The sequence below is a fragment of the Chaetodon auriga genome, chromosome 1 (genome assembly GCF_051107435.1).
Source record: "Chaetodon auriga isolate fChaAug3 chromosome 1, fChaAug3.hap1, whole genome shotgun sequence".
NCBI classification, from domain to species: Eukaryota; Metazoa; Chordata; class Actinopteri; order Chaetodontiformes; family Chaetodontidae; genus Chaetodon; species Chaetodon auriga.
Genome location: NC_135074.1, coordinates 15,081,529 through 15,105,000, shown reverse-complemented (window position 1 = coordinate 15,105,000; position 23,472 = coordinate 15,081,529). Strand labels below are relative to the sequence as shown.

Here is a 23,472-nt window from a genome sequence, read left to right as displayed (position 1 = left end):
ATATAATCTACACTTGACACTAGTACAACCACACAATAACATATAACACCTAAATGGTTACACACACTTAATACACACACTTCCTCACACCGTGCTCCTCTTTATCCCTCCATCTTATTCCCTCATCTCTCTGCTTCTTTTTATTATCTTCTTTCTCAGCGTCTTTCACAGGTATTCTCCACAGTGTATTCCCCCTTCCCTTCTTCTCCCTTTCCTCCCAACCCCTACATCCATTGACACACACATAGACACACATACAGTATGTGTGCTAGATTTATACTTTGGTACTTCATATCCGACAGCTGCTCTTTAGTTTCGCACAGGGGCAGACAGGAAACTGTCTCCTGTGTGGAATTACAGTATTAGTCGGCCTCACTGTCATCTTTGGGGAGAAGGGAAGGACTCAGCAAGACAAATTGTATTTGAATGTTCTGCTAGGTTACAGTAAATCATACACAATATTGAACACCAAACTTTGCTGGAGAAACATAGTGTGAGCATTTTCTAAAAGTGCAAATTGAAATGAACCCATTTTATCATGTGGACATTTATTAAATATCAAAAGGCTGTAAATATGTTGTTAGAGACAACTGTGTGTGTTTTCCAGGTTTGTGGGTCATTGCCTGCAACTCATTTATGGTCCATATAAGCTAATGGTGAAGTGCGTCATATGCTGTAGTGTCCTGCTTGCTGTCAACATATCCCAACATTCCATGATCATATCAGGAGAGAGTTGACTTTATTCAGTGTTTACATGCTCCATCTTTTAGTATCTCTGTGTGAATATAAACACCCTACAGGAGGGTCTGTTCGGTCTTTTTAAGTTGTGCGGCTGCTGGTGTGTTTGTTCATTGTTGGTCCAGCCTCCTCTCTCCCATCTGCTGCTACTCATTAGCATGGAAAGAGGACCCGGAGCGTTTTCACGCATACACACACTAGCCATTAATCAACAAGTCAGACCAGGGACCATTCCCACACATACACACCACACAGATGAAAACAAAGACCATACACACACAGACACAGTGCCTAATCACAGAAACATCCCAGCGCACACTTTAGTAGATCTCGACCACACCTCTCGTCTCAGCGGATCAGACCTGGCAACGCAAATTTTTGTCTATCAAATCAAGCAACCTATAGTGATGTCTCAATTGCTTTTTACTTTAAGTGATGACTGTTCCCCTGTGGCACCATCGCTGAACACAAGGACACTTGTTCCCATCAGCTGTTCTCTTTTTTTTTTCCCTTCATGGGATGAATTGGCAAGTACTATTGTGTGAATTTGTTATCTAATTTGTCTAGCCACCATGAATGGCCACATTGAAGACAACAGTGTATTCCCATGAACTGACTACCTTGTGTAAATGTGAGCCAAAGACAAAGCAGTAAACTGTGAAGAAACCAAATGACCTCCATGTCTGAGAGTAAAAAGTTGTTCTGAATGTAATATAATAATAGTACGTAGATGGAGTGAGTTACAGGAAGTGTAAAAGGTGGTGTAAAAGCAGGGAGCACCCTCCAAAGACAACTGATGATGGGATGAAAAAACTGCTATGAAGTAAGGCATGACATCTGACAATTTTTTATTGCAAGCAGAGGAAACAAGGTGAAAGTGGAGATGTGAGATGTGGTGTTTTTAATCATATTGTGCATGAACTCAAGATGAGACACTGAGCTTTGACTGAGGCAGGAAGATACAGAGCTGTTGTAGTCTGACCAAGAAGACATAAAAATAAAAAATAAAAAAGGCTTGATTTTGGATAAATCCCTCTGTTGTACCAAGACTGCATGGGTTTCCTCATTTGTTGTGTCAACAATGACGTTCAAATTAATGTGAACACTTGACTTTTAAGTCATGTGATCACAATATCTCACTGCAGTCTTTCCAAGCCTTCTCTGCTGTATCTTGTGAAAAAAAAGATAAATGCCGCCAGACAGCCAACACTTCAACTGTCCAACCAACAGGTGCAGGAGAGAAAAAGGTGTGAGACAATCAAGGCTGCATGTCAATACACTTTCCTGTGGTTTATCAGCAGAGCGATGTGAAGGCTTTTCTTTATCATGGCTGGGGTGCTGATGTGCCATCCAACTGTTCTGCAGGCGCCCAAACAGAGCAACAACATTTGTGCTTTAGCCACCAATCTTATATTAGATTTATGTTTTGGTACCTGAGCTGATAATCTCATCGTATCCACAAAATATCCGTTAAATACACTTTGTGTGTAAAGGTTGCACAGCGTGAAAAAGTCCATGAAATGCAAAGCTACTGACCTCTAAAGTTTTGCAGCTTCCAAATCACAAACTCATGTTTTTTGATCAAATGTTGTTCCAACACACAGAATGGGGATGTTGAAAATAACAGTTTTAAAGATACCAAGTATAGATGTCTAAAACTACAGGAGAATTTTCCTAAAATCATGTATAAGTACATTTGTGTGTTTCTATTTGATGGTTCAACAGTTCACAAAAATCTGCTTCCTTGAGTCTGAATGCTTTCCTCATTGAAAGGTTCATACATCTTCAGTCAAATGTTGGACTACGCTGATTCAGAATATGTGTAGATGGATACTGAATTACAAGAAAAACCAACATAAAGTGTCATCTTAAGGTGTTGGGCCACCATGAGTCCCCAGAATAGCTTTAATGCCCCTCAGCATTATGCTAACCCTAACCTTTGATGATGACACAGCGCTTCAAAGGAGGAGTTCAGCTGATTTGACATCTAGTCCTGGTAAAGGCCATAGCATATGATTCCCATCATTTTCATACTTATCACAACACTGAGTGAGCTCTTGTACCCTTCATGGAAGCATCATCATTCATCGTGATCTCATTTAATCAGCCTTTCTTTTTTAGTTCGTCAACTTTCTGTTTGTGATGTTGTCATCACGTGTGCTTATCATATTTATTTACACGCAGGGGCATTTAATCGGGAAGTCAGTTGTTTAGGGGGTTAAGGAGAAACTTTGAGGAAAATGTTAAGCACAGAGAGACCTGACCACAATAAAGAAGTGCAAAGGTCTGACCATCCTGCTGGGCTCGGTAGCAGCACTTTGTCAGAAGCAGGTAAAGGTGCTTGTCTCTTCTTACCTGCTTTAAAGAGCTGAAGACAACCAGCTCCTCAGAGAGAGAGAGAGAGAGAGAGACATCTGCTGTCTTTCTCTCTCTCTCTCCCCTCCTGTGTGTCCTCTGTAGCAACATCTGCTTCCTCCGCTGCTCTTTCCCATCATGCAGTGGGCGTGTCACTTGTGTTGCACCCCCAGCTTCATTGTTCTAGCCAATCATTGTCCTCCACAAGCTGTTCCCACGATGCACCAGTAATGACCAGAAGGCCCTGATGGAAGCTGGTGTCTCTGAAGGAATGACTGTCTTTACAACAGCGTTAACCCCCGGGGAGAAACAACAATAAACAAAATAAAAAACAAAAACAATGCTGTAACATCCAATCAAAGAGAACTGAGACATGTGCTCTGCTTCGCTTTGACTCCCAGCTACACACCCAAAACTATAATCTAAAAGAAGAATATATGACCGCTAATGCGAGAGAAGGAAAAAGAGATTTAATAGAGTCATGTTGGGCAGATATGAACAGAGGAGAGAGACAATCATGGAAAAAGGAAGAAAGAGGGGGAGAAAGAGTACGAGAAAGAGAGAGATGGAGCTCTGGGAAAAGATCAGAGCCTGGTCCCTGGGGAGCCGCAACAGATGAAGTAGCTGAATAAGCTGTCTGTCATTGTGTGACTCGGGCCGCTGTGGTCACTTCGTTTGTTCAAAGTCAACAATGGAGGATGGCTGAGAGAGAAATCTCTGTTTTCCCACAAGATTTAGCCCCAAAAAATCACGAGTCACTGATGCCCCGTGTGTGGGGATTTGTCCCAGTGACAAATTGAAATGCTAATAAAAGACAGAGTGGAGAGAGGTGGAAAGTCATTGAGTCACTCTTATGATATTGTTACGTTTGCTGTGACTGGGACTCAAAGATCAGCTGAAAGGTGATGACATGCAGATGTGAAAAGGCTGGAAATGTGCTTCATGTTTTGACAATTGAATTCACTTGTAGAAAAGACTTTTATGCATTTACGCTTTGTATTCAGTGGTGAGGTGGCATTTAAATTGGAATCTTAAATAATGCAAATGCTACACGTCAGTCAGTCAGAAACAGAAGCATTCAGTTTCCCATCATATGTTAGAGTGTCGAGATAAAATTTAAGAAAAATGCAGGCAGAGCGCAGCTTGTTGCATATAAACTGAGACAAATACCAACTAAACAAATGCATCTTTAGTGGGTAATAATCCGTAATTACCTGTTTTATACCATGGTTAATCAAATACTAATTCAAGAAATCTGTGAGGCTTACATCCTAAGGTTTGCTTGGAGAAGGTATAGAACATTATAACCTGCATGATTGTCTTTACTATAGATGTAAATGCAGAATAATGTATACTTAATTCCTTAATAAACAACAATGGAATAAGACTTTGCTGCAGTAGTGTTTAACATCCTCATTAGCACGACAAGATGGCTGGAGGGGAACTTTCCCTATTCTATTAGCAGGGTAGGTTGTTATATACTTAACCAATTTTAAGATGTTGTGAATCAGGTAATTCAGCCACCAGTAAAAATTAAGCTGCAGCAGACAATTTGAACATACACAATGCAAACCCTTTGGCCACTCTCTAAGCTGCCTCATATCACCCCACTGAGCCCCTCCCACCATACCCACAAGTTCAAATGGCAGCAGAAGGAGTTGCCTGCCCTGCAAAACCCCATGCCTCATAGGGGCCACTCTCTGTGGCATGATCCTCACCAAGACCCCAGCCCCTCTCGCCGTGACTCATCTTCTTATTAACACCCCTCCACCACTTTGGGACCCATGCTTCAGGATCAGCTGAACATCCTCTTCGACTGCCTCAGCAACACACTTCAGTGGTGCAGGGCAAGAAACAGCAGAGGACCTGATTTTTGTCAGTACACTACACATACACCACTGCCCCCCCCCCCCCCCCCCCCCCCCCCCCCCAAAAAAAAAAAAAAAAAAAAATTGGTGGTGGTCATCAGTCATCATGCCAAACTTTTAATTCCAAGCATCACGACGGCCCTCATATGTAGACATTTTCTGCCTTCAGTTGAGAGCTGACAGGAAACAGCAGAGAGAGATGGGGATCAACTTAAACCAAGGACGCACAGAATAACCCCTATAGACCATGAGTTTCAACGGCTCTCTGCAAAGTCCTGTGTGCGTGTGTGTATGTGTGTGTGTGTATGTGTGTGTGTGCGACAGGTGACCAGTGTGTGGACAAAAGAAGGGTCAGTGGCCGAGTGTGAGCTCTTTTCTTTGCCCCCTTGTTGCCGTCTTCCCAGCAATCTCTCTCTCTCTCTCTCTCTCTCTCTCTCTCTCTCTCTCACACACACACACACACACGAACCAATGAACATTGACATGCGTGCTTACACGCATAAACACACTGACACACACACATATACATTCAAACAGATCTGTGAGAGGAGAGGAGAGGAGAGAAGCGTATGAATGGACAGATTAATCAGATTATAGCAGAGACACACTTAAACAGCCTGTTCTGTGGATTAGCTACGGTCCTGCCTACTCCCTGTCAGAATAAAAAGTGTGTGTGAGAGTGTGTGAGGAGAGAAAGAGGGGGAGACTAAAAGAGACAATATATTATCCGACTGATATGAATACTTTGAGATTTTCACATTTGTGTGTGTTTTTTTTGGTTGTGTTCGCATTCAGCATCACCTATGGCTGTTTGGAGGTTCTAAATCTAAATCTAAAGCAATATAAATGATGGTATAACTTAGATATCCTTAAGTAGGATGTTCAAGAAAGAAGGAGATGGAAACTGGCTGTTCAAGAACATATGAAAAGGAAAAACAGGTCCACGTGGGAATGTGACTGCTCTAATAAACATTTCTATATATATTACCATGAAGAAGTTTCGATTTCCCCCTCAGAAGTTCAAAGAGTGCTGCTCTTTATGTGCAGCAGAGCAGCATATGGCAGCCAGTGACCGGGGCTTTGTCTGACTATTGACACCAGAGAGATGCAGAGAGGGAGGATGTGAGTGTGTGCGACTGTTCGGGGCCGGAGGACAGCCTAACACCAACAAAGGACCAGCTTTAAGCCTGTCTCCTGTGATTTTCCAACTCAGCGAAAAGCTATTGTGGCACTGAAAAAAAGTTAAGTTAAAAAGCTTAGCATGGTATGTGCTAACAACTGCCTGCCGCATGTGTAATACAAGCAAATACTTTTTGAGCAGTCACAGTCGCAGTCTTTGGACGGGCAACTGTCCCTGTGTCTGCAGCAACTGGGCAGGTCTCTGCTCCAGCATGCTGCTCTGTAGAGTTGGGATATGGGGGAAACTTGACTAATATATATTGTGTGACTCAATATATGAAAGAATCAATGAACTTAACTAGACTTTCTTTTCTTTTTTCCCTCATTATATGTCTCCAACTCTACTCATCAACGCCATGGCCTGTGTTTATGCTTGTCTGAGTATCTGTGTGTGTGTGCAAATGCGTCCCATGTCGACACTTAATACAGTTTGTAATTGTAGTGAACGTCTGTTCGTCTGTCATCCAATTTCATCATCTTGGTTGCGTGTGTTTCTATGAGACTGCGAACCAGATGAGTTTCTTTGATGACTACTTCTACACTCCCAGTGGTCGCTAAATGACATACACACAAATGAACACACGCACCCACACGCACATACTCACAGAGTAGTCAGGCAGGGGCAACCGGGACTAAATCCAGACTGGTGGTTTCTCTCTGCCTATAAATACCCCTCTGCTTAAAACAAGATCACACACACACACACAAACACACTCTCTCTCTCTCACTCTCTCTCTCACTCTCTCTCACACACACACGCATACGCGCTGATACTCATGTACAGCAGCTCAAAGAAAAACATTCATTCAAAAACACATCAAGACGCAGACTAACACACACTCTCTCTCCCTCTCTCTCTGATACACACATAAAATTACGCTCTCTCTCTCTCTCTCTCTCTCTCTCTCTCTCTCTCTCTCTCTCTCTCACACACACACACACACACACACACACACACATACTCACACACAAAGAGATGGCTCTGGCCTCAGAGGAGGCTAGCTAAGCGGTCTATGATTATGGGGTGTGTCTTTGTCTCATTTAGTGGTTCCACAAGGAGACAGTCTTCTGCTGCGTCAGACGAACACACACACTCACACACACAGTCACACACATATAATGTGAACACACTATCACTTAGTGACAATAAATCCCTCAGCTTGAATTTGTTAGATTGCCCTTTAAGGGAACTACAAATGTAAAAATGGCTGTACCTGAGTGCAGATGTTTGGTAATGTTATGTTATTCCATCTTTTGTGATGATGCAAAGCTCTGTTTGTCATCCACTTAATTAAGCTAAATTATTAGTTGTGCACACTAAATATACAACACACTGCCCTTTACTGTTAGGTGAAGCCACTGCCAGTGTCACAACACAGAGCAGGAAGTTGCTTATTTGTTCTAATAACTCTACATCTATGTATAAAATTACTCAACAGCAGTTCTGCTATATTTCATTCCTCTTTTATTTTGGAAAAATATTGCGCTGTTTTCCAGTAATAAAAATGACAGTCTCTGTACATACGACTTCTCTCTTAAATACAACACAGTCACAGGGGTCTCAAGTGCCTAACACATACATGCATACATACATACTTACATACATACATTATCTGCCAAATAAAAACAATCCAACTTAAATTATAACAGGTTTAACAAAATGAATCACGACAGTATGGAACACAAATAATTACATAATTAAATTAAAAGAATACATCTTTCTTTAGATAACAAATAAAATAAAAACAAACGATCCTAACCAACGGCAGGCAGGGTGATGGTGTCCTTCAATTGGCTAATAGTGGAAGAATGGGAGTAAAGGGAGTGGGAGTGGGCAGTGCATACATTTGACACCACACACAGGCATGCACGCACACATGCACACACGCACGCACACGCACACACACACACACACGCCTCCATAGTGCAATGAGGTCTTGGCCGTCATTTATAGCTTAGCTTACTTGGAAACACAACAGCATCATCAGAGGTTGGGATGATTTTGTACTAAGCAACTTTTTTAGGCTATTTGGTCAACAAATTGTGTTTTGCGCAAGTAACTGTGGCAATATTGAGTCGCAATCAATTCAAACAAGTAATCCAGGAAAAATTATGTGACTGGCTATCTACATTTCTCTTATGTTTTGTCTGCTGTGTTTCACTGTCTCTTTCTTTGTTCACTCCCTTATGATGATTGTTGTGTTTCCGAAGTAGCCCTGCCCAAAACATTGCCCTGTGTATCACAACCTTCAGGGGTCAGGGGGCCAGTATGGCCCAACAGGATCCATGTTGGATCAATCTGCAGTCACTACTGGAGTCTTCAGTTCTCTATTTTCTGCTGAGAGCCAGCTCAGCCAACTCTGTCTCTGTCAGTGCTGCAGAGTTAAGGATGTACAACTGCTGTTCATTCCGTTTGGTTTTGCCAGGAAAGGCTTAATTGAATTTTTCAGAATTAATTCTTAACAGTAACTTGACTGTAAGAGCAGCTGACAGTACTAATGAGAGTCAAAGACCTCTACTGTTGCTAGTACTTCATCTTTTGCTCTGCAGCACTGAACAGAACAGGAACTGTCCAATATTCACGACAGCTTTTACACTGCATTGTAAAACCACAGCACGTAACAGTACTACAACAGTACTTCAAAAGTTCTCAGTACTCCAAAGGTACTACACTGTTCATTCAATCAGTACTCGATGGTACTACAATATCATCGGTCAACATCCAAGTCAATACTCCACAGTTTATCAGGAGAGAATAGTTCATCCTTGTGTGAGCAGTAAATCTTCCACTACTGTAACAGGCGTCAAATGAGCCGTTCACCAGTTCTCCAGCAATCACCATTTGACTGCACGAGTACTCATTCAGCACTGTTTCTGTACAAAGTTTGTACTAGTGCTAATGCTGTCTTCTGGTACTTCATCCATAGCACTGAGTCAGCATTAGACCTACATCCATTGAAGGTCTAAAATCACCCGTAGTACTACTGTAGTACTAAGTCCTTGCCAAGTCGATACTGACTCCTCTGGCTCAGTAGCACCTTGGCTCAAAGTCCTCCGGTAAATCCCAGGGAACAGCAGCAAACAGCAGGAGTAAAACCTCCTGGAGACAAGCTGAGCTCTACTGCTCAGGGCTGGTGTGTGTGGACCATCCACCAGAGGAAACTGGTCTGTTTGGACTGGTATCATACCTGTAAAAGAGGAAGACCAGGGTTTAGTGTGTTTTTATAAATGCATTGGGGGGCATTACATTTATTCTCTCTATAACTGCCAGGCAGATAATCCTCTATGTGTGCACTCACCTCTGTAGCGATGACACATTCATCTTTTTGGTCCGACATGACGTAGACGGACTGGTATTTGGTGTCGGTGGTACACTGGTACCTGCTGTCACTGGGACCGTGGTATTCAACATCAGTGGTTGACTGGTATTTGATGTCACTGGTTGACTGGTATTTAAGATCACTTGCTGAGTGACAGTTCAAATCGCAGGATGACTGATATTTTGCTTCGCTGCAGCTTGGTGACTCGTCTACTTGTTTCTTTTCCGATGCATCACTGTGGGACAAAGAACACAAGCACATTCAGAAATGCTGCCTTTCAATATACACTTACTTTCATTGCATTTAGGCTGATAAGTGTGCATTTTTATCCACATTTTTCCTTAGTTGACTTAAAAGAAATGCAATATCTAAATATCCAAGCAGTGTATCCGTGTCTGTCACTATATATTTCAGCAGCTTCGTACCTGTTTTGTCTCTTCCTGTAGCCTTCCTCTGAGTCAGACTCATCCAGTATCTCACATTTAACGTCTGGCTCATCATGTCCCTCTTCTTTGCACAGCGACAGCTCCTCAGGCCGGAGCTCATGGACCAGGTTGTACTCCACACTGGGGTAGCGAGTCTTAAAGCCGTTCTTCTCCGATCCGTTGAGCCCACTGATTCCACTCAGACCACCCAGTGACCCAGCGAGGTCTGAATGGTAATCTGCCTTCTTGTTAGTGTTTTTAATTGACGTTGCCATCATCGTGCCCAGCTCCTTGTCACTGCGGAGACAATTGTTGGTGGTTGTCAGGTTGTTCATGGTCTCGTGGCTGTCACTGTGGACACTGTCACCGTGGTGACTGTGCCGCTCCTGTAGTTTGACCCGAATGTAGACCACCAGCACTGAGCAGCCGATCAGGATCACAAGAACGAGGAAGACTCCGGCACACACGGCTGTCCAGGGGAATCCGCTGTCATCATCCTCCTCGTCTACAACCTCATCTCGATCTGGGGAAGAATATCGTCGATCCGGTCCATCTACGACCGGCTGAACTCTGGGCACCTTTGGTAAGAGGAACTGGCAGTTGTGACCGCCGTAGCCAAGCACGCAGGCACAAACATAGCGACCATCACGCTCATGGCAGGTGGCTCCATTGTGGCAGGGGTTGTGATGGCAGCGGGAGATCGGGGAGCTGCAGTTTTCACCAGTATATCCTGTGGAGAGAAGCAGAGTTTAAGAGTCCAGAATAGACCTAATACAAAACTACATAAAAAAACAAATAATGCTAACAAAAAACACATCTGAGTGCTGTCATGCGTACCTGGAGGGCAAGTACAGATGTAGCCATTCATTTTCTCCTGACACGTCCCACCATTCTCACAGGGGAAGGACAGACAGTATCCAGAGACAGTGCTGCTGTCCTCACAGTTAGGACCTGAAAATCCCTCAGCACACTGACAATTGTAGGAGTTCACCAGATCCACACATTCTGCACCTGCAGGAGGAAGAGGGATTGAGACAAAGACAGAGGATTAGTCTCCAGATATTTTAATTCTAGGTCTAGCTTTAATTGTAGGTGTAGATGAACTTAAAAGCACAGAGGATAACATACCATTTAAACAGGGGTTGGAGGAGCAGTGGTCAATTTTCTTCTCACAGTTGAAGCCAGCGTATCCCATCGGGCACTGACATAAGTAGCCACCTTCTGGGTTGTCGGCACAACGCCCGCCATTGAAGCAAGGCCCATCCGCACAGGTGTTGGCACTTAACTCACAGTTGCTGCCATAGAAACCAGGTGGGCAGGTGCACTTATAGCCGTTATCGTTGTCCTATATTGGAAATAATGCAAACAGCGATTACACATGGGCTTGCTGTCACAAATTTTCTGGTTGCTATCTGTCAGTTGTCTTGACTGATACTTACAGTGCAGCTGCCTCCATTGCGACAGGGGTTTCCAGAACATTCGTTGACTTGGATCTCACAGCTGGCGCCAGTGTATCCAGGCAGACACGTGCAAGTGTAGCTGCCCTGACCAGTGTTGGTACAGGTGGCACCATTGAGACAGGGCTTATGGTGTGTGCAGTAGTTCAGATCTGGAAACATCCACAAGAAGCAACATTTAGAAACAATACAGATTAGAAGTGAGGCAAGGACGGCTGAGTGAACCAACAAAGTATTAAATCTCTCAGTAAACTCACCCTGGTTGCAGAAGAGCCCACCCCAGCCCTCCTGGCAGTTACATTGCCAGGGCTGTTGGCAGGTGCCATGGAGGCAGCCTGGATAACGGATACAGTCATCACAGTAACGCCCACTGAAGCCCACGCGACACCTGGGAAAACAACATTCATTAAATACTGTTCATGGCAAAAACAGAGAAAGCAACCATCAGAAAACATTTTGCTGTATAACGATGTAACATTTTCTATTTATGATTCATCCAAGCACCTCCCGCATGTGAAAAATGAATTTTCATTGTTTCTTTTTTGTAACTTACTTGCACTCTCCAGGTTTATCACAGAAGCCATGTTCTTCATCACAGCCAGGAAGACAGATTGCTGCAGGGAGGAAACAAACAGTGACAGGTCAGTCATGGGAAATCCAGTGTTGGAAACATGTTTGCCCTCCATCAGTCTCTCATTCTGGTGGTGCCTCGACCTTCTTATATGTTTGCCTGTCTTTCAGCCTGTCTGCTGGCCAGCCTGTTTTTCCAATTTGTTTACCTGTCTGCCCGCCTGTCTGTCTACAGTCTCTTTCATTCTCCATGTCTAGTTTTACCTTTCTGTCATAGAGGCCAGTAAAGAAAGAGGGCTGTGGCTCATGTTTGGTGGTTAAAGACACTCTGGACTAAATGTAGCTGCCAAAGTGGAAAATGATAAAATCTCGAGGGTAATCAGGGGTCATCAGGTCGTCCCTGACCACTGGCTGAAATACCTCAATGCTGTAAAAGTTGCAGAAAAAGTTACCTTTCAGCTCTAACAGACTACGGGGAGCTTCGGCAGCTTTGGTCACCAAACCGGGGAACCAGCCAACAAGCCCTCTCCTTTAACATGGTTGCTCTCCAACACAAAAGCATCCCACACAAAGCCTCCTTTCTCCCCTTGACTGTGGGTCAGAAGTCCCTTTTCTCACCCTTAGCCCCTCTCCTCCTCTCCCCCCTCTCCCCTCCTACTTTTGATCCTCCTCTCCTCCCTTCCTCCTCCAACCTATCCCCATTCTCTTCTCCTCCTCTCTTCTTCCTCTCTTCTCTCCTACGTTCTGCTTTTCCCTCCTCCGCTCCTCCCTTCTCTCCTCACTCCCCTCCTCCTCCCCCCAGGGCCAGCTGGTCTGTGTGGAGCTAACCACCAGACAGCTGCTCCATTGTCTCCTCTCACCGAGCAGCTGCCCCCTCCACAACAATGCACAACCCCGCTCGGCCAATCACCAGCTCGAGCCGCAACAATACAGGACCCCCACTTGGCCAATCGGGGAGGAGGTTTGAGGCGAGGAGGCCCCAGTGGTCTAATAGAAGGCACGCGGCGTGTGAATTACTGAGGAGCCACTGCGGCTCATTAGAATGGAGGCCTCTGGTGCTATGGGATAACTAACTGACGCCTGTTGCACACGGGCCCCGCATTAGGAGGTGGAAAACAGTCCCTAAACAATTAAGACAGGCAAGCGATTCACTTTAAAAAGTAATTTATAAACTTTTCTGAAACTATTTGCCTCATTCGTGACAGTTTATAGCTCATTAAATAATATGTTTTTGAGCTGGGAATGACTCTTCTCTTAGCCAATCTAATGTAAAGGTGCACTATTGTTGCTCATACATTGAGGCAGTATTGTGGGATCAGACACTCTATGTAAACATCAGCACCTACTACAAATGACTGTGCTGCTCCTTCACCTTATCTATCCCACACGCAGCTGCCAGTGGATTTAAATATTAACCAGTGCATTACTACTAAAAGGAAATGCTGTTTTCTCTGAACCTGTTGGGCATGTCGTTGTGTTGCTTCATGCAGCCTGAATGATAGGTGTGGATTATTAAGCAAACCCACTTACGTTCAGTGCAGTACTGTCCCTTCCAGCCAGAGTTGCATATGATCTCTCCACGCTCGCCACAGGTGAAGTGCCCAAAGGCATCATCTCGGGGCCGGCAGAAGACGGAGCAGCCCTCGCCGTAGTAGTGCTCGTCACAAAGGAAGCGGTATGAGTAACGCAGCTCAGTTCTGCTGGCTGTCTGCATGTCCTTGGACCACTCTTCTCCCACAGTGAGGTGACGTTGAGTTGTGATCCTGCTGATCAGACGTTCTGGGTTGTCTGCAGAAATCATTTAATGTTATTATTGTTTGTGTTATGGTTGAATGCTAACAGCATGATGTCCTTTCAGGAGTCATGTTATGACAGTGGATGAGACGGGGTGACACCCTGTCATTGCCATAAATTATTCGTTTTATCTTATTTGTCAATTAGATTTTAGACATTGTAGATAGATAGATGCATAGATAGATACTTTATTCATCCCCAAGAGAAATTCACAATTGTATTCATTTTATAATAAGGGTATATTTGTTCAGACTTCTACAGAAAGACAGTCACACATATAGAAGTATCTTTGACCTACAATTTTGTTTTGGGGAGGTGGTTTAGTCCCAGAAATAAGAGACTTTAATATGGCTGCAAGAGAGTTAAGTGCTGGATACTGCTGCATGAATAAAAACTTTCAAGGTGTGAATTGTGCATCTTCCTTGCAGAAATAGACTATAGAGTATATATCTCTACCATTGCCACTAACAGACACACACACACACACACACACACACACACACACACACACACACACACGCACAAACTCATGTTGTGGTCAGTTAGTCATCATTAGCACACTGATAAGAGCAAGACATAAAGATAACAACAGCAAACATCCGACTACAGGTGCAAATCTCAACTGGCACCTACAGAAATTGTGGGTGGTCTTCTCTCTATGTGATGTTAAATAAACTTCAGCTGTACAGAATTTTTTCGAGCAGTGTGACCACTGCAAAATGTCTGTAAATCAAATTATTTATCATCAAATGTACACATCCTTTATGGCCAGTAAATGACAGGCTGCTTTAATTTTCAGCATTTTAAGGCAACATTGGCATTTCAGTTTAAATATAGAAGACCACACAAATCAAAAAATGTATTTGGGAAGGAAGCTCTGTATGTAGGAAATAAGTGTATATAATTTGCTCCTGACTGGAGTGTCAGCATGCTGCTCTAAAGGGGGAGAAGCTGGAACACTCATCAAACTCTGCGTTTCTCTGTTTAGCACAAATGACTGAGCACTATGTGAAAACCATGCTGCTGAGAGAAAATAAGGCCACTATTAGCCTTCTGGCCTGTCTTTGAGTTACACTGCTGCCTTCTGTGGCTGCCACCCACCTGTTGTCAGGTCGTCCAGGGAGTCAGTGTGCAGAGCTTCAATGATCAGTGAAAACGTCCCCTGAGGAGAGACAGAGAGAGTCAACAGCTGCTCGGCCTGGAGGCCTCCCTCCCTCTGCAGAGCAGCAGAGGGCCATTAAACGGCCTCCCAATAAACTTCACAGCCTAATTCCCCTGTTGATTAGGGGCCTAATAAGGGCTACTACCTGCTCCCTTTTCACACCCCTGCTACTATCACACTCTGACACCGCCGTAAAACCAAACGAGGCGGAATTTCACGCTGCGCTGCCAATGATGTGCCAACTCAGAGGATGTTAAATTTCCCACCACGCCTGGTCGGAGGAGAGGAGCGTTTGGTGAAAACAGGCCCCCTCCACACACACACACACACACACACACACACACACACACACACACACACACACACACACACACGCCCTCCTCCCCTCCCCGTTTTATCCTACCAAAGAGCACAGAAATACTACAATAGCCCCTCTCACACACTGCTGACAAAGACCCTCACAAGTGTTGGGTTTGGGAGCATCTGTTGCGTTTTGCACTCTTCAAAGCTAATATGTCCCAGTGGAATACGGCTAAAATAACTTCACAGGATTTCATTATTCCTTAAAAATGTGTCACTTATCACAATGTAGAGCGCAAGACACAAATATTACATCAAAACTAGAAATTAAAGGCACAGAACATTAAAATCCTATAGTAGTTTTGCACGAAACGTTGCAGTGATGTTCTTACGGGTATAGCAGAACAAATAATATCCTTCATAGGATGCTTATAAACACTCACTGGCCATGTGAAGCCGAAGGGGAAGCGGATAGGGTTAGTGAAGCTGTCCGCGTTGGTCTCCGGCACCTGGAAGGAGTTGGAGCCGAGGACGGGAGTCACAGCACCGCCGTACGTGCAGGGAGGCTCGGGGGAGACGTTGGCCTGGTAGTGCTTCAGGCAAACCCGAAAGAAAGTCTTGCACTCGCACTGCTGGTTCTGACCCTGCGGATGAGCAGAGCCTCCAGGGCAGCAGTTGGCGTTCCCCGTCACCCCTTTCTTGTTGAGGAACTCCTGCAGCTTCAGCTCAAACACTCCGGAGCACAAAACCTTCAACACAAATACACACAATCAGCCCAGCGTGTTTGAGACCGGTTGCTTCATGTGTTTGGAGATATGAGCACACTTCATACTCACTTTAAAACCTTTTTTTTTTTTTACAGCCACAAAAAGCATGCAAACACACACAACGTGTGCGTAAAACCTACCTGGCAGGTGAGTAGGGAGAGAGTGACAACCAGGAGCAGACACAGGCGTCCCATTGTGTTGACAGCCCTTCAGCAAGCAGTGAAAGCTCCACAGGTCCGTGTCGCCCGGCTCAAACAATCATGGAGAAAGTTTTAAAAGCTTTCCGTTATGTCACAGTCAAGGTGAACTCTTGACGCGCAGGAGGGACCGTGAAAGAGAAACTTTTCCTGTGGTGTGTCTGTCTTCTGCCCCTCTATTTCCCCATGCGAGGCACGAGTTTTTGACAGAAAGGAAAAAAAAAAAAGTTTTACAGAGCAAAGTAATCCTCAGCAGAAGGATCCCCTTGGAGAAGCGTGAATGAAATCCCCGATGGAAATGTTAAGAGAGTTAATTCCAATCAATGGTTGTAGGAGATAGAGGCAGCTCTCTGTGGCCTTGTTTATTTTGCCACTTGACTGATAATGATATGCTGATCCTAGCCTCCGTCTCTCTCTGCCTCTCTCGGTGTAACAGTGCGTATGTCTGATGGGTCTCCAGCCCTGCACAGGGTTTTATACTGGGCCAGCAGGCGAAGGGTAATAAGATGCAAATGAGCCCCTCTGCTCCTCTTCTTCCCCTCCCTCCACCACCACCACAAGTCCGCCCCGGGGCCATCACAAAGAAAGAGGAGAGGGGAGGAGGAGGGGGGGTGCGCACAACTTTTGTAAACCCCCCCACCCCACCCCACCCCCCTCCTCTCTTTCTCTCAAAGGGACAGACCAAATGGCTAGTGAGCTGTTAAATGTGCAACAACCCCTTGCTTCCCCTGATGCTTTCCTCCTCGGCAGCAAAACACACGGGGGGCATTTACATTCCGACAAATTCTTTAACTTCTGCACGAAAACCTCCACATCGCAGCATCAAGTGATTTATACGCGCAGCAGCCACTCGGACGGTGGTTCCTCATATCTGGGGTTCCGCTAAGCCTTGGCTGGCCTGTTCCCTGCATGGCCAGCCGGCAGCCAGCCGTCCCAACTGTGTTACAACGACCATCTGCTCCGCCGCATTCCTATGGTGTTGCCCCTGCCGTGGACTTCGCATGTTCACACCCCCCAAAACAAGTCGATCTGTTCCCATTACCTTATCTTTATTTCTTGGTTTTATGTCCTACACCATGCACCTCCAAGTCCGTCTCCATATGCGCACTCGTCATATAATTATGTTTCGTCATCTTACGTAATAATCATCGATTCGTGCTGTTTCCTTTAGAAAATAGCATGTAATATAATTTAATACCACTTTAAAACCAAGAATGTAGTTACGCGCATAAATGTGCAATTCACCGCATACCCCATTTTTGCGGTATTTACTTTCCAAATTCAGTATAACTGACTGTATTAATAGTCCTAAATTATGTTTTGAACAACTTGAAATGGATAAAGACCAACTTTATGTGCCTGTCGGTGAAATATTCTCAGAAGGACAATCTAAACCTGGTGCGTAAAGACGCACCAAAAATGCGCACACGCTGGCTACAAGCCAACACACCTAAACCTTTTTCACTGCGTGCCTCTGTATTTCCCTTACTTGCTCTTTGGTGGAGGCAGTAAAAAAAAAAAAAAAAAAAAAAAAAAAAAGACTTGGTGGTGTGTCACTCGCGTGGCTGTCATTAAGGGACTTTGTGAGGAGAAGGAGGGGGAGGAGGAGGAGGCGGAGGGGAGGCACAGAGGGAGTAAAGTTTTTTGTGCTTTCAGCTGTATGGTAATGGGGCCGGCAGCACCTGCTCTCCCACAATAATACAGCACCAGAGAGAGAGAGAGAGAGAGAGAGAGAGAGAGAGAGACATAGGGAGAGGGAGAGAGGGAGAGAGAGAGAGAGAGAGAGAGCGCGCATGGCCGGTTGCACAAACAGTAATCTTACAATATGTCCGACAACAAAATATCACATTCCCTGCATTCAATCACAAGAGATAAAACATCACAACTACAGCTACCATGCACACAATGGAAGCCCCTGCAACAATTCTCTGTATAGATTAGTAAGAACATAACACTGACTAAACACATGGACCCACTGTCTAATTTGCATATCTGTGTGCATCCGCAGAAAAATGCGGGGAAAGAATTCGCACTTGTTGGCAGGATGTTATTATGAGCGCATCTCTGGCTGTGAAGGAGCTGAAGATGCTGGTATACCATGAGCTTTGTCCACCTTTCATTAAGCTTAAACAGAAGCCAATGTTGTTTTGTTGTTTTGTGATTCAATCAGCTACTGAGCCATTAATGCCTTATGAGGTTATGATAAAAAAAACTCGATCTCGGCTGTCTGTTCCTAAAAAAAGAAACGGAAAAAGAAATGGAAGGATGGGAGGTGAGTTGCTTATTGGGTTAACTCAACCTTCACATCGCATTTCAATTCAGATCCAGAGAGGGTTTCCTGTCTGAATGATTTCTTTATTAATGTGTTGGAGCAGGTAGTGAAGCCCACTGCAGGACGAGTACACCACTTCTGATGTTTACACAGAACATCAGAAGTGTGTGTATGTGTGTGTGTGTGTGTGTGTGTGTGTGTGTGTGGGTGGGTGGGGGGGTGGGGGGGGAGTATTGAGGGGAGCGGGCTCTTAATTAACAACTCTAATTGAAGCTGCTCCCTCTGCACAGAATCACTGTTTTGGGTCTGCTTCTGTCCCCACACAAGGCCTTCATTCACACACCACAATTAACTTATCCCATACGGACAACTCTCAGCCTATCATGTCAACACACACAGTGCTGGTGCATTGCTGTGTGTGGGGCTGGTGCTGTCCTGTCATTGCATAAGTCTGATGACAATGCGTGGCTGCAGTGGTCCCTGCATATATAAACGAGGAGCCTATGGCTAATGCGGTTGCGTGTCCGTGATGTGCTCTTTACACCCCTTGAGGCTGATTGAGGGGCCTTTAACCTTAAGCTTTAACACTATTATTCCTGCCTGCCACACTCTTTCCAGATACCCGTATGTGTGTTTAGCTATAGGACGCTTCTCCGAGCAGCTCATTTCATTTAACTAGTTGATTTCAGCCCCCTTCTCAATGGCATACAATGCTCCTATGTGGCGTGGCGTAAAATCCCTCTCTTGAAGCCTTTTATTTACACTCATCACGACTTTCAGAGGTCCTCGGTGCTCTTTCTCTCCCTCTCTGTATTAGGCCAATATACTATCAGTCATTCATCACCATGACGTGGCACACATTTTCCGATTACTCCAGCAAAGCGTGACTGAAAGGCATGATGAGATGGAAAGTGACCCCCCTCCTTCACCAGCATCAAGACGACATTTTCCCCTAAAACATCATTTATGAGAGGAGATTCTCTAATTGTGTCTTAAGGAAACAGCAGAAAGTAAAAACTCCTCCCATCTGATGCCCTCTTTGTGTGTGTATGCGTGCACGCGCGCGTGTGAGGTTAAAAAATTGTTAAACTGGAGGTCGATTGTTTAACTGAAGTGCTTTTCTATTGTCTATGTGTGTACGTGCAACTGCGTGTGCGCGCGTGTGTCCCTGTGTGTGTGTGTGTGTGTGTGTGTGTGTGTGTGTGTGTGTGTGTGCCCCGTGACACGCAGGGGGACAACAAAGGAAGAGGTCTCGCGCTCCGCCGCCCATTCATCCCTTTCTCTTGCGAAGTAATTCCCATTGATTCTTATTGAACGGCGAGTCGCGAGCCCCTCGGGGGAGAAACCGTGTGATTTGTGAAGGGTCGCGAGGACAAGACACGCCCCTCCTCGAGCCCCGGCCATCTGCTCCCCAAACACCACAACACCAACCAACTACCAAATGGCTTCCTCATCTCTATCTCTCTATAAAGCATCTTAATTTCTCCTTTTGTATCCCCTCCTTCTTCCTCCTTATTCTGTCAATCTGTTCTTCCCATCTATCTGTCCTTCCTCTACCCCTTACTCCTTTATTTCTCTCTCAATCCTCTGATTTACAGGCCTCATGCTTTTGTAGGTGAAGCTCCTAGTTGCTTGATGGGTCCCTGGGCCAAATCACAGTGGAGGCATGCAAGGGGTATGAGGTGGCCATATGGTGTGTGTGTGTGTGTGTGTGTGTGTGTGTGTGTGTGTGTGTGTGTGCATGCGTGCCAAGAAATGGATGGATGGCTGTCGTGGGAACCTCCACAATATTGTCATCACACCAGCTACCCACACACTCACATACACACACACCCAACACACATGCCGTCGTACATTACATGGCAGCCTTTGGTCTGGTCAGTTATAGAAATCAAAGTTCACACGGACTCTGGATCATTCAATTTGAGCCAGAACAAACGTAACTCCTTCTATGCCAGGTTCCCACATGCACGACAAGAATACTGGTTTTAATTAGCCAGGGTGCTGACTGAGATATTTAATTTGGGCCCAGGCTGAAAGGGCTTAAGAATGGCTGAATGGAGACCCATATTCAATTAGACAAATTCCTGTGCTGCTATGTTGTTTCATTGGTCTGATTCATTGCATACATTATGCATTTGCTTCGTCACACATAGATAGATAGATAGATAGATAGATAGATAGATAGATAGATAGATAGACAGGTGCTGATGTGGTGAAGATGTCTCCAGCGCTGATTATAATGATAAAGGGAGAGTCGTGTGGCCGGGCCGCTGCCTTGATGGATAAGACTCCCCCAGCAACAACAACACTGTGATGTCAGAAACTCGAGACACACATGTCCCCTCCCCATCTGAGACAGGGAGACCTGAGGACCATCCCAGTCAGGACTGTAGCAACTCACACCAACTGTTACCTTCAATGTGTGACACAAACATATTGTGTACCTGTGTTATAGCACATATAGGATATTGTGACTGTCTGTGTTATCATTATTGTTTTTATTAGATATACGACGTCAGTTTAGAGGGAAATATGTATAAAGTCTGGATTACATTTGTGAAATTCTACATTTTGAACTTCAATATTTCTAAGATTGCTCTTCAACCTCAGTGACCTCAATGCCAAACAAAAAATAGTTTTGCCTTGCACGCTTTATTTTTGAGCTCTTTTCTACTAAGTGCTCTAACTGCCGCACAACAGTTTCCATCATGATGAATGAAGTTCTGTCACATCTAATCCTTTTTCAGATTGTTGGTTGGACAAAAAACACAAAACAAAACAAAACAAAAACCAAAAAAAAACTATTTGAAGACATCATCTTGGGCTTTCTGAAATTCTAAAGCTTGATGATTTTTTTTTTTTTTTTTTAACCATTTTCTGACATTTTAAATACTGAATTTAAAACTGATTAGTTGAGAAGAATTGATCATAAGATTACTGAAAATATTTGTTAGTTGCATTACGGATATTGAGTGAAATACTAAAATTCAAAACATTATCTAGTTTTGAAAAGTGTGATGATGATGACCCAGGTTTTAAATTCCCACATGATGTTGTTCTCACAGTTAAACTCTTGCTTCACCATGAAATTTAATGTTTAATGGACTTAGAGCAAGCAAACAAACAAAAAAAAAACCCCCTACATTTTGGACAAATCACACACTCCCTGCTCCCTGAGATCCCTGCCCTGTGGCCCTCTGGAGGTCCTTGGCCTTTAGTTTGAGAACCAGTGGCCTCCAGCAGCAGGATTAGCCAGGCCAGCTGCCCAGAGAGACCCTGGGTCCTGGACGCTGACACCAAGCCTGACCCCGGGGTGGCTACTATCAGGGACACTGAGGGGATTTGGACAGCACTTGGTGCGTATATATGTGTGTGTGTGTGTGTGTGTGTGTGTGTATGTGTGTGTGTGTGTGTGTGTGTGTGTGTGTGTGTGTGTGTGTGTGCTGTTCATTCAGTTGGACAACTGTTGAGCCAGTACAGATTTGTGCAGCAGTGTTCTTTGTATCTGTGTGTGCGTGCTTGTATGGTCAATTCTTTCCGGGGGTTAACTGCTGATCCAGTACAAATGGGAGGTGTTGGGGGGTAGGGCTGAGGGCAGTCGTGTGCTCCTGGAACATCTGCCTCTGTTTCTCCTGAGTCAAGCTTTGGTCAGCAGCGGGGAGGAGGGGGGAGGCAATGGGGGGAGGAACTCAAAGGGGAGGAGATTGAAGAGGAAAAGAAGAGTCAGTGTAGGAAGCTGAAAAGATCCGATGTGAGTAGGCGACAGACCCAAACACCATTCCACTTCTCGTATATTGTGTTCACATATAGAGGATGTATGCAGGGACGTGAGTGTATAGTGTGTGTATGAGAGTCCACATCCAGGATACATTGGGTGTATGTTTTTATGTGTGACAGGAACATGGGCAGGTTGTGACACATTTTTCCCTGGGACAATAAAAACAATATATGACTCATATCAGGATCCAAAAACTTTGAGCCGGGTTTGTTTGGTGTCTGAGCTTGACAGGGTGCATTCTATATCAGCTTGATAAATAAAAGCACATTTTCTCAATTTCCTCAGTAACTTGAGAGCTGATCCCCCATCAGTCCTGATCAACAGCCTGTTCCTGTATGTGTTATGAATCTTTCGTCATCTGTTCTGTTCTCCCAGTGCCCCATTGTGTTTTGTGTTACGACATTTTTAGTTTTTGTTATGTTGGTGCTCTTTGCAGTGCATTGCTTCTTGTTATTGAAAAACAGTACTAAACACAAATATGTAACTTTAAGACATGTGGGCCAAAAGAAAAGGTAAAGCAGCTGTTTATTCAACATCTGCACATGTTTGCAACCCTGTTTTCCAAAAAGTATTCTCAAGGTTAAGGTGATCCTGACATAAACTTAAAATTAAACTAGGGTCATTAAGGCTGCAGGTGTTTTTGGAACCAAGACACAAACCATTGGCCAAGTTCTGTCTGAAAACAAAATGCCTATGTGGTCCTCATAAGTCCAGCGGTCATAACTCTCAAGTGCAATCACAGGGGGGCAGATTTACAACACAGCTCCTCCCTACTTGAAGATCAGTTGACTGGGAGGGGTGAATTGTCCTCCCAGTACACAGAGCATCTGGCTGAGGAACGACAGATGCTGACAGCTGGACTGACATCCAGCATATGTCCCTTTCTTTATTCCTGCTCCACTCAGACAATAGGGTGGAAGGGATGGGGGTGCTTTGTGTTGAGACGGTACACCTAATAGCTTGTGATTCCAGAAAAGAGCCCCCTCTCTCCAGGAGAGCCTGGAGAGCAATTAGCCTGTCTCTGATCCTAGCCTGGGGAGTTATTATGGGAGGATTCAATGGTCCATTTTCATTCATGCCACATCAAGATGTTTATTTTTTCTTTACAGCATCAATACAACATTGATCTAAATCAGTTGTCCAATTTGCCTTTCAGGGATCCATTTTATATTTGGGTTTAGTTTTAGACTAATCATAGTGAATTTATCATAGCGTCTACTGCATAGTCCTGTTGGGATCCGGGCGCCGAGCACGTGTGCTTTGTTTTGCAACGTGATGACGCCACGC

General features: G+C 44.6%; 1 protein-coding gene across 1 annotated transcript; it reads right to left on the bottom strand.

The window, feature by feature from the left end:
* Positions 1-7,586: 7,586 nt before the first annotated feature.
* dldh (dihydrolipoamide dehydrogenase) lies at positions 7,587-16,161 on the bottom strand. Its single transcript, XM_076737448.1, has 12 exons — positions 16,076-16,161; positions 15,612-15,917; positions 14,808-14,868; positions 13,443-13,700; positions 11,896-11,956; positions 11,600-11,730; positions 11,325-11,494; positions 11,014-11,230; positions 10,723-10,896; positions 9,886-10,615; positions 9,440-9,695; positions 7,587-9,328 (listed from the first exon to the last, which is right to left on the bottom strand). The coding sequence occupies exons 1-12, from the start codon at positions 16,127-16,129 to the stop codon at positions 9,323-9,325; spliced, it is 2,424 nt and encodes an 807-aa protein (XP_076593563.1). The 5' UTR covers positions 16,130-16,161; the 3' UTR covers positions 7,587-9,322.
* Positions 16,162-23,472: the final 7,311 nt, after the last annotated feature.

What these genes read in the sequence shown, in the direction of transcription:
- dldh (XM_076737448.1), bottom strand. Translation starts at nt 16,129, where the DNA reads ATGGGACGCCTGTGTCTGCTCCTGGTTGTCACTCTCTCCCTACTCACC. An exon ending in GCAATGGAGGCAGCTGCACT is followed by an intron (nt 11,231 to 11,324) that starts GTAAGTATCAGT and finishes TTTCCAATATAG; the next exon opens with GACAACGATAACGGCTATAA. An exon ending in CTCCAACCCCTGTTTAAATG is followed by an intron (nt 10,897 to 11,013) that starts GTATGTTATCCT and finishes TTCCTCCTGCAG; the next exon opens with GTGCAGAATGTGTGGATCTG.